A 12,912-nucleotide genomic window follows, 5' to 3' on the forward strand; every position below is an offset into this window, starting at 1 on the left:
GTTAGAGATTGAAAGTGAAGAAGCCGAAATCTTTCAGTCGAGATTCATGGATTTTGGGACAATTTTCGGTGAAACAACCACCATATTCGGACTCAGGGGTCAAGACGAACCGACCCATGAAATTTGAGATCAAACGTCCACCATTTACGACGGTCGACGATGTTCGAGATGGGGAGAAATAAGATGATTCAAAATGACGTCGTTTTGGTTTATATTTGAGTTTTTCAAAACGAGATCGTTTTGATGCTTGTGTCATGTCATACCATCGTTAAAAAGTTAACGACTAAGTGAACAAAATAATTCAATCTGTAAAGTTCAGTGAGAAAAATATAAAAAATTAAAAGTACAGTGAATAAAAAATGAGAAAAAGTAAAATTCAGTGAAAAAAAAGACATAATTTACCCTATTTTGTGTTTAAACTAATGATGTTCAACTTCCAAATGGAAACTTAATTAAATGGTACCTTAAGTAACTAAAATATATATTGTTTAATTTAACGAATAAAAATGTAAAAATATAAAAAAATATAAGTAACGAATATAAATTAAATTTGATGTCAAGTTTTAATTGAGTTACGCCGAATTTAAGACGTGTTTAATAATTTTGAACATACTTTCGAATTGATCCAAACTTAACTTTAAGCTTTTTAAATAACGAGCTCAACAATAGGCAGACCCAAATCAAGCTCTAGTAGGATAGGATCAAAACGGAGTAAGGCCCAGTTAAATGGTTTAATCTCCAAAGGAATCAAGCAAAGGTAGGTTAGGGAGTTGAAACTTTACTTCAACTCGGGCGTTGAGTTGAAATCGTTTGTTGGCAGAAAGTTGCTCCATCTTTTATTCTGTTTTTCTCCCATTTCGTCCTTATGTTTGCATGGATCTACACCCAATTGGTTGATTTTTCTTGGTTGAGATCAACCATCAAATTTTGTTGGTATAATTTTCGTCTTCTTTCCCCTTAAAGATTTCTACATGTTAATCTTTCTTTGCTCATTATGCAGAATTTACTGGATTTCCATTGCTATAATGGGTTTGTCTTGATTTTTCATTTAACTGCTTCTTTAATTTGATGAGTTTATGTTATATTTTTAATATCTCGGGTCTTGCTTAATTCCATATAAAGAAACTATCTGAATTTAGTATTTCATATGTTCTTTTTGTTATTATATATTGTTGATTAGGGAATTTCTCAGTTTTCTGGAGAAAAGACAACTTTTGATTGGAATTTGGTCTTGTACAGTTGTTCTTTGCAGAAACATTTGGTGTTTGTTTGGGAAAAGAAATCTAAGAAAATGGTATTTGAAGCAATCTCTGTCCTTATTACCCCTTCGCTAGATTGTGCATGTAGTAATTCACAATAATTTAACAGTGATAAGAGACAAACTTAAAATTTTATGTCAGTGGTGCAAATTTTTAGCAAGTTAAATTAAAATTTTAGGGGTGTGAAATTATATCATAGATAGAAAATACCTGAACTATGTGTGAATTTGAAATTTCCATGGGTCTAACCTCACCCTCTCGGTCTATCCTTGATTATGATAATTTGGTTCCTATTCCGATTAGAGGTAGTTGTTAAATGCCAGGTTTATCACTCTAGTTTTGTCGATGAGGAAGGAATTACTAAAGCTTGTGGCTTCCCTTTACTTCCTTTGAAAAGTCACATAAGGGGTCCTGCACCTGTTGCAGATCAAGGTTGGATTGATCAGCTTCATTGGATAGTTCTCGATGTTATACCCATTCTTATCTTTTGAGTTGGTAATTTAAGATGGTTTTTTTGCAGGTGAAATTGATATTGTCGATGAAGCAATCACATTCTTTCGTGCCAATGTGTTCTTTAGAAACTTTGATATCAAGAGCCCCGCGGATAAGCTCCTTTTATATTTGACATTCTACATAAATGTGGCTTTGAAGAGGCTTGAGGGCTGTAGGACGTTGGCTGAAGGTACTATGGCAATCATTAACTTGGGCTTGGAAGACATTCCCGTACCTAGAGAATCTGGTTTTCCTTTTCCAGGGCTCTTTGTGCTTCCACAATCTCAAAAGGAAGCAGGTAATTCTTTTACATTTCGAAATATCATATAAAATACATAGATTATTGAAGTGTTGGGTAATTGTGAAGCATGTTCCAAGTATCATAACAAGTCGCAGTGAACTCTTTTAGTCAGTTAGTTGCCTCTCCTTTGTACTTGATATTTTTGTTGTAGATCTGTAGACATTAATTTTTTCATATTTTTATTAATATTATATTATTATTATTATTATTATTTATAATATAATAATTATTTTATTACAATTCCGGGCCCAACCCGGATGACCCAATATGAGATCCAAACCCTTTAGGGTTTGTGACATTTCAGCTAGGGTTTTCCAACCATAGCCCCAGCCTCCAATGATCCAGAAGCCCAGCCGCCGCCTCTACCGACGTTTCCTCTGCCAGATGCCACAACACCCTTCTGTCGACGCCTTGCTGCCATGATGCTGCCCCAAGGAAGACTCCAGAACGCCAGATGGCAACCAACAGCCATCCCTACGGTGAGTCACCAGCCTAGCTTTGGTGACTCATCGAGGTTTCGCTCTCAGGACCGGTCCAAACAGAACTCCGTGGTGGCTATAAAAGCCACCGAATCCTGCAAAAGAAAGAAAGCAGACACAGAGCAAGAACAACATAAAAGAACAGAAAAAAAAAACAGAGAACCACGAGAGCAACTAAGAGAACAGAAGCCAAACGACACACAATAAATAAACCCACAACAGCAAATAGAAAGAAAAGAAAGAAGAGAGAAGGGAACTTACACCGAGGAGCCTTTACGAGCCACCAGAAACCGAAACGTTTAAGAAAAAGATCCTAGATCTACAACGATTGGTAAGAGTTTAGGTTAAAAAAACTTTAGATTCGGGTATAGAAAAATAGAGACTTCGATTTAAGGGGGGTTTTGTAATTTTCGGCCACCGGATACGGTGACCGACGGTGGTGCTGGCGTCGGAGCAAGGTGGCCGGTCGATTTCCTTCATCGAAGAAGGCAGAGAGAATTTTTATCTCTCTTTTTAGAGAGATTTTTTATCTCCCTTTTTAGAGAGAAAAAGGAAAGAGAAAATGAAAGGCTTAAAGCCATTCTCAGCCGATTAATGGGTATTTAAACCCCTCCCCGAACGACGTCATTTTGGGGAGGGGGTATCTCTGTAATTACCATCAAGGGTAAAACCCTTTCCGTGGCCTTTCTATGTTTATATCTTTACACTTTGGTCACTAAAATCAATTATTGAGCCTTTCAATTCGGTATTTAAATTTTATTTTCTTTACATTTTAGTCCTTACCCGTAATTATATATATTTTAGGATAAATACCTTATTTAGTCCTCTAATTTTATTAGTTGATATTTTAATCATGAATAACAGGTTTTAATTTGTTTTAATTTAATATTTGAATTTGATATTTATTTATTTTAATCCCTAAATTAATAAATTGGTAAAATAACATGTTTAGCCACTATATTTTTAAATAACTAAATTAGGGTATTTCAATAGTATTTTAATTATGTTATAATTTATTCATTTAATTTTTAATACTTTTATTTATTTTATAATTTTATTACCTTTTATATTTTAAATATTATTTAGTCGCTATTCGTATACTTACATATTTACGGTAAATACCTAATTAGTCCCTGGTAATTTTAATAAATTTTATTTTAACCCGAATAAATATAAAGGCTAAATCACACTGTTAGTACATATTTTTTAAATAATTCAAATTAGGATCTTTATGTTTTATATTTTACATTTTAGTTAATAATTTTTAATAATTTTCATTTTTGTATATTAATTCATATATTATGTATTTTAATACTATAGTTTTAATTTTCTTTTAATCATTGTTTAATTATATTTAATTTTGCCTTTATTTTTCAATATGTTTAAATTCTTACTTTAATTATTATTTTTTTATTTTCATATTAGTCATAAATATTTATATAATAAGTGATATTTATTTTATGGTATTTTTAGATAAAAATTCTATTTATAAATTTGATTTTATATAAATCATATTGTCATATTTATTTTTTATACTAAGAAAATGATTGTCTTAAAGTACCTAAAAGTTTTTTTTCTAATATTTCTAAATAAACAAATATCTTACTTTTATAAATTATATCTATTTTTTAATTATTTTTAGATAAATGTTTTAATATTTATTTATTTTTTAATATTAAGAAAAGAGCTGTCTTAAAGCACCTAGAAGTTCTTTTCTGATATTTCTAAGTAAATAAATATCTTATATATAAATACATTAATATATTTCTTAAAACTATATTAATAAATTTAAAGGATTATGAATTAAATATATTTTTGAATTTTTTCCAATAATAGAGAATTTATAATTAATAAGTACCAATTTTGGGTATTGTGGGGGTGTTAATCCTTCCCCAAACGTAACCGACCACGAATCCCTTTTTATTATTAAAAAGAACGAATTTTTGGTTAAAACGCAGAACAGTTATCTTTTAACTGATGTTTTATTAAACACTCTTTTAAAAGATAATTTTTAGGTATTCTACCTACTTGACTCAAAAGGCCGATGGCGACTCCCAAAACATTTTAAAAACCATTTATTCATATCATTTTTTTCGCCAAGTAAAATTTTCGTGCCAGGACGAAAACCAGTTACGACAGCTTGGCGACTCCGCTGGGGACCAGTCAAACTTTGAAATTAATTATAAATTGTCTCTATCGATTAGAAATTAAAAATTCATATATTTAATTTATAATATTTTCTTTTTAAATCTTTTATATATACTTATTATTTTCATATATATATATATATATATATATATATATATATCTTTACTTTATTTTCATGTATTAAATTTTATTATTATTTATTTGTCAGAGGTTTGAACATTTCTCCTCACACACATCACTTGCATTACATAACATAAGCTTTAAAATCAAGCTTGTCCCTTTTAAGTGGGAGTGAAAGCGACGTCTTTGTGAGAATTTATTCTCCGTGTCAGACCTAGTAAGTAACTTCCGGGGTTCATATGCTCTATGTCTTCGTGAGAATTTATTCTCCGTGTCAGGCATAGAGAAATGTGTCCCCTCGAATTGAACTCGATCCGCTTAAGTCTGTGATGGACTAGGATTGAGGGTTTGGCAGCTTAAGGGGGCACCAATAAGGACAGTTCAGGTACCTTTACTTTTAGAACCAAAACCCTGCATATAATAAACCCTAGAAATTCTCCTGATATAAGACAGTACTGAACTCTGTCCGTAGGTGTACACAAATGAGAAATAAACTCTAGTTTTTAATTTAATTTATTTTATTTTTCCTGAATAAATGCATGCGAACTAGAAATCATGCAGTTAGGTTAATTTTTCCAAACAAAGCATGGAACTAGAAAGCATGAAGTTAGGATTTATACCTTGATAGATAAAATTTTTCTTTCCATTAATTGGTACTAACCAATTTATTTTTTCCTTTTTATTTTTCATACATTTTGTTTTGCTTTAACCTATTTATATTAATTTCTTTTGGTTGCATTGCATGATCATAGCATAACCAAAAGGTGTTGGCTTGAAAGACTGTTCATCAAATTGGAAAGAAATCGTAAATGGACAAAAAGTTTTATGATCAAACAAATTACGATGCGACCAAGGAAAGACATCCTGAGGAAACTCCGAGGATGGAAGCAAGCAATGCACACAAAGATCCTGTTATATTAATACCAAAAGTACTCCACAAAGATCCTGCCAGATTGATACCAAAAGTAGTATATGGTAAGAGCATCAGTCAGGGCATTCAGAGTAGAGGAGGTTTTTATGAAGCTCAAGCATGTTATTTGAAGGACTTGAATGACCAAAACAAGAAATTGAGCACAGAAGTGGAAATCGTGCATGAAGATTTCCAGAAGGTCAGTCAAGCCTTTCAAAATATCAGCCTAGGAAACATTCCAGAAGAATGGATAATAGGGGCCACCAAGTTGAAAAAAAACTGCAACATATATGAAGATCTAATCCAAGAACTTCTTGGACAGAAAGTTTCTCTTACAAAGGAAAATGAGCAACTCCGAGAAGTGATACAGAAGATGAAGAAACACCAGATTGTCATGGAAGAAGCTACAGTCCAGACAAGCAATATGACCCATAAGTTGATAGACCAAGCTGACTTTACGAGGAATTGAAGCAGACTGATAATTCAACTGTTGAGCATGAATGGAAACTAACTTGGCTTTAGAGAAGTTAAGAGGGAAAGTTATCCCCTATATGTAAAGTTTTGTTGAAGTTAGAACTGAAAGTTGTCCCCTACATGTAAAAGTTTTGTTTGATGCACATAAACTTTTGTGTTCAATGAAATCTGTTCTAAGATGATCACTCTTGAGTAACACTTTTTCATACATGCATTTGCACTTTGCATCTTTGCATTTTCATTTATACTTTTATGTTTACTTTTGTATTGTACAATTTGCATTTTTATTGTTACATTCACATATTTACATTTGCATTTACATTTACATTTTGCATTTTTTTTCATTTTTACGTTTGTATTTACATTTTTATTTTTGCATTTGCATATTTTCATAATTACATTTTATTTCAAACTATTTTACATACATTCAATCATGACAACGTGGAATAATTCGTGGAGAATTCCATGACAGAATTTTTGAAATCAAAGTGGAGCTAACTTGGTCTTCCTAAATAGGGATAATAGCTATAAATGAGATTTTAGCAATGGTTGGTAGAATCGAGAAACTACAAGAGCAACTTATCAAGACTCAACAGGATATGATTGATCAAGTAAAAAAATTCCAGGGTGAACAAATGGCTCAAGCAAAAAAATTCCAAGATAATTCAAAAGAGCAAATGACAAAACTAATGGATATGGTGAGTATTGTGATCCATGGAGAGAAACCCTTAGAGGATCCTGTTGTGAAAGATTTGAATGGGATTATGAATGATGTAGCTGATGCAATAGAAACAAATGACCAAGAACTCGTCAAGAGATGTGGAAATCCAATAAAGCTCCCAGAAAAGGCAATAAAGATCAAGCTAACGCGAAGCATAGAAGAGGTTCAAAAGCCATTGAAGAAAGCTAAGAAAGGCAAAAAGAAAATGATACATCTCATTCCAATTCCAATCTCATATTTAGATTTATTACCATTTCTTTTTGAAAATGACCTCATAACACCAATTCCTCCAAGGCCTAATACCTATTTGCGTCTATATTGGCAGGTGTCAAGAATTCATGCAATTATCATTCTGGAGAGTTTAGTCACTCTACGGAGAATTGTAGGATTGTGAATTTAAAGGTCCAAGATCTTATAACAGAAGGATTGCTATGTTTTGAAGATGGGAAACCTAAGATCCTAAAAAGCTCAAAACTGGTTGAGAAAGAGAAATTTTTGAATTACTGTCCGTCTCATGATGTTCAAGAGTCAAACATTCAAAGCAAACATTTTGATCATCATTCACATGGTCTTCAAGAAAGCAAAGTAAGCAATTGTAAGGAGACAATGATGTTAAGGGAAATTCTACCCAAGTTTCCTTCAATTCCGTGCAGCAAGTTATATCTTGAGTTACTCAAAGCCCATATTATTACTCCATGTTGAGCTAAGCCTTTGTGGCTTCCATACCCTAGTTGGTATAATGAGAAACTCTTTTGTGATTATCATCCTGGAGCCCGATGACACTCTATTGAGAATTGTGGTCGCTTTAAACGACGAGTTCAAGACCTTTTGGTTCAGGGAATCATAGAAGTGGATGATCAGTCTGTTTTGGTTAAACAATCGGGAATCAAACCCCAAAGTGGAGTTGATAGTATCAAAACAAGTGAAGTACATGCTACAGAGGAAGAAGAAAACAAAGTACTTGAGCCAAAGATAAAACGTTCAACTCTCAATACTTCTCTGATTATAAATGATAGAAAAGTAAAAGGAGAGGTAATTCGAGATTGGCTCACAGGTTTAAGAATGAATGGGAAAGATGAAACTCTGAAGAAACCTCAAACGTCTGTATCAGATTTTTTGAAGACTAGTGAAAAGAGTCTGGTGAATATTACTCCAATTACAGCCACAATATGTGTTCAGAATCAGGACAAGGCTATCATCCTTAATAAAAGTTGTTCTGAATCCAAAAATGAGCTCAATTATCAGCCAGAGAAAAAAAAGATGATGATGGAGACTGCTCAGAATAAAACAGAGTTGTGTATCTGAAGGCTTACCCAAAGAAGTTGACATAAAAGATGATCAAGAAATGGGGGGCAAATGAGGAAAATCTTGGGCCAAATACACACCCAATATTAGAGGAGTAATGATGCATAAACAAGTGGAAGTACTATCTACCACTGTAGTACCTTTTTATTTTCAGCATCTTGTTTGCACTTGTTTTTGTTCCTTTCTTCGCCTTTTGTGCAATAAATAATTTTGTGTTACTTTTAAGGTTATGAGCATTGAGTCAATTTTGCAATCTTGCAGTTCTTTGAATATTAACTGGATTAAAAAACTCTTCATGATTAGAGTTATAATCTTTGACAAGAATATCAAGATTGAAAACCAGAAAAACAAGGACCCTTGATCTTACCTCAGATGAAATATACCCAAACACTATCCTATTACAAATATGAGATAGCCTACTCCCATTGAAAGGAATTACAAAAAAGATTGGTATTTATATATAGGAGCATACAACATGGGGCATCATTGGTGTATTACATTACAAAACCGACTAGAATATTTTTCTATTGATGACGTTCGATTATGAACGTAATCTTCACAAATAGGTAAATCTAGTTTAAGTCAGTTTCTTGAGAATTGAACTCTAACAAAGAGATTTTCTGAATTCCACCAAAACACCTAGACTATAACAGGTTCTTCTTAACAAGCTTAAGAAATTGGATTTGAATACCCATGTTATATTATTATATACAATAAAGCTTGAGTTGTTCCTCTAGAGCAATTGGTTAATCGCCCTGGCTTTATGGATAATATTCAGCTAGCCTATTATACTATTATATGTAATAAAACTGTCCCTCTAGAGCAATTGGTTAATCGCCCCGGCTTTATGGATAAGTTTCAATTAACCTGATAAAGGTGATTATATTATTATATACAATAAAGCTGAATTCAGCTAGCCAAAATGGCAAATGTGTTAACAAATGGACTAAGGGAGTTGTGAAACACCTGTTATGGTCAACTTCACACAAGCACTCAGAAATTTCATTTTTAGGCCGATATTTTCGCACTACTTCGATTAGATGAGTCTAAATGAAAGATTCCAGAGAATTGAAATAGAAGAACTCTAGAAGGTCTAGTGATTGGCAATCCTAGTTGCGTAATTTTGTGCGCATCCGGTTAAAATACCAAGTCCTTAAAGTGAGGCATGTGACAAAGTTCACAAAGAGCGAGAGATAAGTGACATTTTAAATAGATGTAACCATAGAAAATAGGAAATCCATCCTGAAACCAAACCAAATCTTGTCAAAAAACTATAATTCTCAAACATTAAAGAATTGTTGATTCTTTTGATATTCTTTGAATTCATGCTTATGATTTGATTTTATTGTGAACCTGTGATAACCAACATTTTACAAAATTCTTTCATTCTTCGATAAAGAAAGGAGAAAAAACATTTTCAAACAGGACAGTCTCAAATGAGGAAGGTCATTGAAGTAAGTTGTTGCCTATTCTACCTTTATTTAAGAGAAATAATAAGTTAGGCCAAAATGATGAAGCACTCTTGAAATCAAGTGGTCTGAGAAGCCAGAAAGTTTTGAGAATTGAACTTATGATGCCCTCCTGTGACATTAACAACAACTTATCAAGAATGATTACCTTGTTCTAAAGGGAGATACTGAAAGCCCATTTCAACTAAACCTTTCCATGGTTTGGTAAGAGTGGGATATGTAAGTGTGTATCTTGAAGCAGCAGAGGAGGCAGTTACTGTAGCAGTCATTGCAAGAAAATGCACAAACAAAGATTTTCTAGTACATCCCGATGATGTTTATTGCTTCCAGTAAGGTTGTTACACGGGATGCCACCAACAACAAGGTCGAATTCGCCAAATCTACTCATTAATTGCTCCAGTCGATCACCATTCTATTCTTGTACATCTGTTTTCAAAGGTATGCCAAGACAGTAAAATGCAACATCTGTATCACTGATTCTAGAGAAAAGAGACAGAACATTGATACCACTAGAGAACATGTCTCTAGCAGATCCTCCTCCTCATGTATGGTTTTTAAGGAAATCTAGAAGTATTTCCACTTCATCAGGTTCAAGTGGAGCAACTTTTTTCCTTCCAACCCATACCAAATTCCATTTTCGGCACTCATCAAGAACATACTTCTGGACACTCGAAGGTGGCTCATCGTCATAAGCTTCAAGAGCCTTACGGATCCTTTCTGTTAATTTGGCACTTCCTGTACATGTTTGTAAACAGTTCAACTTTGTTCTTGGATCCCAGGAAGGCCACCAGTTTTTCGTCAATGGAAAAGCATCATGTATGGTGTATGGAGGAAGCAGAATAAGAGGAAATATGTTCTCAATTAGCAGATTATGAACATAGCCCCTTTTCTGTGCAGCAGCACAAAAATATTTCGAATCTACAAATTCTGGCTCTACATCGTATAAGTACCGTGACATTTCAGTCCAAGCACCAACTGGAGCAAGTGCCACGTTCTCATAGTAGAAATAAAGAGGCCCAATAGCATCTTCTGGAAGTGTTCTCTGAGTTATCTGATTTGTTTCGGTGGGAACCCCAAAACCAATCATTGGATTTAAAAGAGGAACTGCATGATCGTCTTCATTAAGAAGCTTCTTTTCAAGCTTCCTCTGCTTCTCCCTTTTACAAAAATCATAGCCTGAGTTTCGCCTTTTCTTGTCATTGGGATTATTGCATAATAACTTCCTATTTTCTACCAGAAGAAGTACGTCAGCAGCCTTAGCCATTTGAGCATCACATATAAAATCTATCAACTCTGCAATTGATGAATTCAGACCACATCTCTTCATGGTTATTGAAGCCTCAGCCTCTGAGTACCCTATTTTCGTCAAGTATAACAGTTTATTCTCCTCATCAGAATCAAAATTCAGGATTTCCTCGGTATCAGAAGAGCTATCAATATCTGTGAAATCATCCTGAAAGATCGCTTCATAATCAAATGAGTAGTTATCAGAATCCACATGTTGCATGGGTGCAGATTTTCCAAGAGCCTGTACCACTATATATATGTAGTCTTGCTATTACATCAGATTGCTGTTCACATAAATTGGTTTCTCTCCCACAGAAAAGTATATTCCAAAAATAGCCTTCACTGAAAACAAGGTTCACTATGTCAGCCTAGAATAATTACCAAATGATTTATACCACTCTGTCTGACTAAGATCCCTCCATATTCAAAAGATGGAACCTCATTCAGAAGAGGCACATATCTCAGACATTTCCGTCTGAATAATTGATTCTTAAGTTTGTGACAACATGAAGAGAATTTCTCAAATTACTTTACAACTGTTGATTAGTGACATCAGAATGAGAGTATTCAAGATAAACAGATTTGAGGTACAGATAAAGCCACAAGTACCCATAACAGTGCAGACATTGAGAGTGAATCAGAAACAAAATGTTGGGGCAGGATGAAAGCCCATTTCAATCAGAATTAGGAACGTTTGTGTATTTTGAACGTTCATATCAGTAAATATTGGGGCATGCTGAAGGTCCATATCATCTTGCAAAAAGATCATTGATTTGAGCAAATATTTCCAATGAGACGGAAAGATATGAAGAATGAAAATGGTGAAATAGTGATAGTCGAGCTAACTGTACATAATTGCTTCGTTCATCAAGAAGTTACATTGGGATCATGTTGTTGAACAAATATCTACTCAGCAAGAATGGTTTCAAATACTCAATATTATTAACCATGTGCCACATGACAACGTGTTCTTTGTTAAGCTACATCACGGTTGCATGGATAAAGATGATCCCCAGGCAGACTATTCGATCCAGGATTCAGTTCCTCAAAATTTCAACTTTGAATTTTGTATTCTGTGTGTCGGTGATGATTGGAAATATTTCTTTGAGATTCCTAGCAGTTAGTTTCAATCATATTGTTGGGGTTACGAAACTGTTTTTCACATCAGTTTTTACTTACTTGATGACAGTGAAAAGAGAGGCTCAACTTATGTTATTCTTATTCCCATTGTTACTGGGTTATCATTGTCAGCTAGGCTGAACTAAGTTTTCATCTATTTTGATTTTATCATGTGCATTTCATCCCCAGCAACAAGAATTCCATGAACTCCCTTCTGTACATGGCTCCTATATATGATGTGTTTCTACTTCCTAAAACACTCATTATAGAAGAAAATGTGATCGATATCACACATTGCCCTTGCCCTAGAAAATATCAAGATCAGTTGTCATATCTTATTCAATTCAGCACTAGCATATCTTGTGAATTTGACCAACTTTTTGGTCATGAAACACGCCATCATCTCATTTGTATTTCCACTGAGTTTTATTCTCATGTGGTCTTGTGACATCATTCAAAAGCTTTGAACACTGTGCAAAGAGCTTCTTTGACCAGAAATTTGTGTAGAAGTCACAGCTGGATGAATGTGTTGTCAAATGTTTTACGAGTATTTGAGCATAAACCACAATAAATGATGAATGTGTTTTACGAACCAGTAATTATGGTGCTGAACTAATGTTGTGATCATATGGTTTCCATTTATTGATCCAAGATGAAGTTTGATTTCTCCAACCCCAAGGTTAGAAGTGAGATATGATGAAGATTTCTTTTCACAGAAGGGAACCAGAAATTTTAACAACAAGAAACTAGTGGAGCCAACTAAGGTTGAACGACAGGTTGTTGTTAAGCATCTTGACATGATATGGTCCAAATTGCCTTGTTCAAGAT

At 33.7% G+C, this 12,912-nt stretch overlaps 1 protein-coding gene across 1 annotated transcript in view; it reads left to right on the plus strand.

The window, feature by feature from the left end:
• Nucleotides 1–1,181: 1,181 nt before the first annotated feature.
• LOC120197499 (actin-related protein 2/3 complex subunit 3-like) overlaps nt 1,182–12,912 on the plus strand; it is a 37,730-nt gene continuing 25,999 nt past the window's right edge. The window contains exons 1-3 of the mRNA XM_039199005.1: nt 1,182–1,294; nt 1,583–1,691; nt 1,780–2,049. Coding sequence (XP_039054936.1) covers nt 1,292–1,294; nt 1,583–1,691; nt 1,780–2,049 — 382 coding nt within the window. The 5' untranslated portion in view covers nt 1,182–1,291. The remainder of the gene's footprint in view (nt 1,295–1,582; nt 1,692–1,779; nt 2,050–12,912) is intronic.

The sequence above is a fragment of the Hibiscus syriacus genome, unplaced genomic scaffold (assembly GCF_006381635.1).
Source record: "Hibiscus syriacus cultivar Baekdansim isolate YM2019G1 unplaced genomic scaffold, ASM638163v2 tig00117048_pilon, whole genome shotgun sequence".
Taxonomy (NCBI): Eukaryota; Viridiplantae; Streptophyta; class Magnoliopsida; order Malvales; family Malvaceae; genus Hibiscus; species Hibiscus syriacus.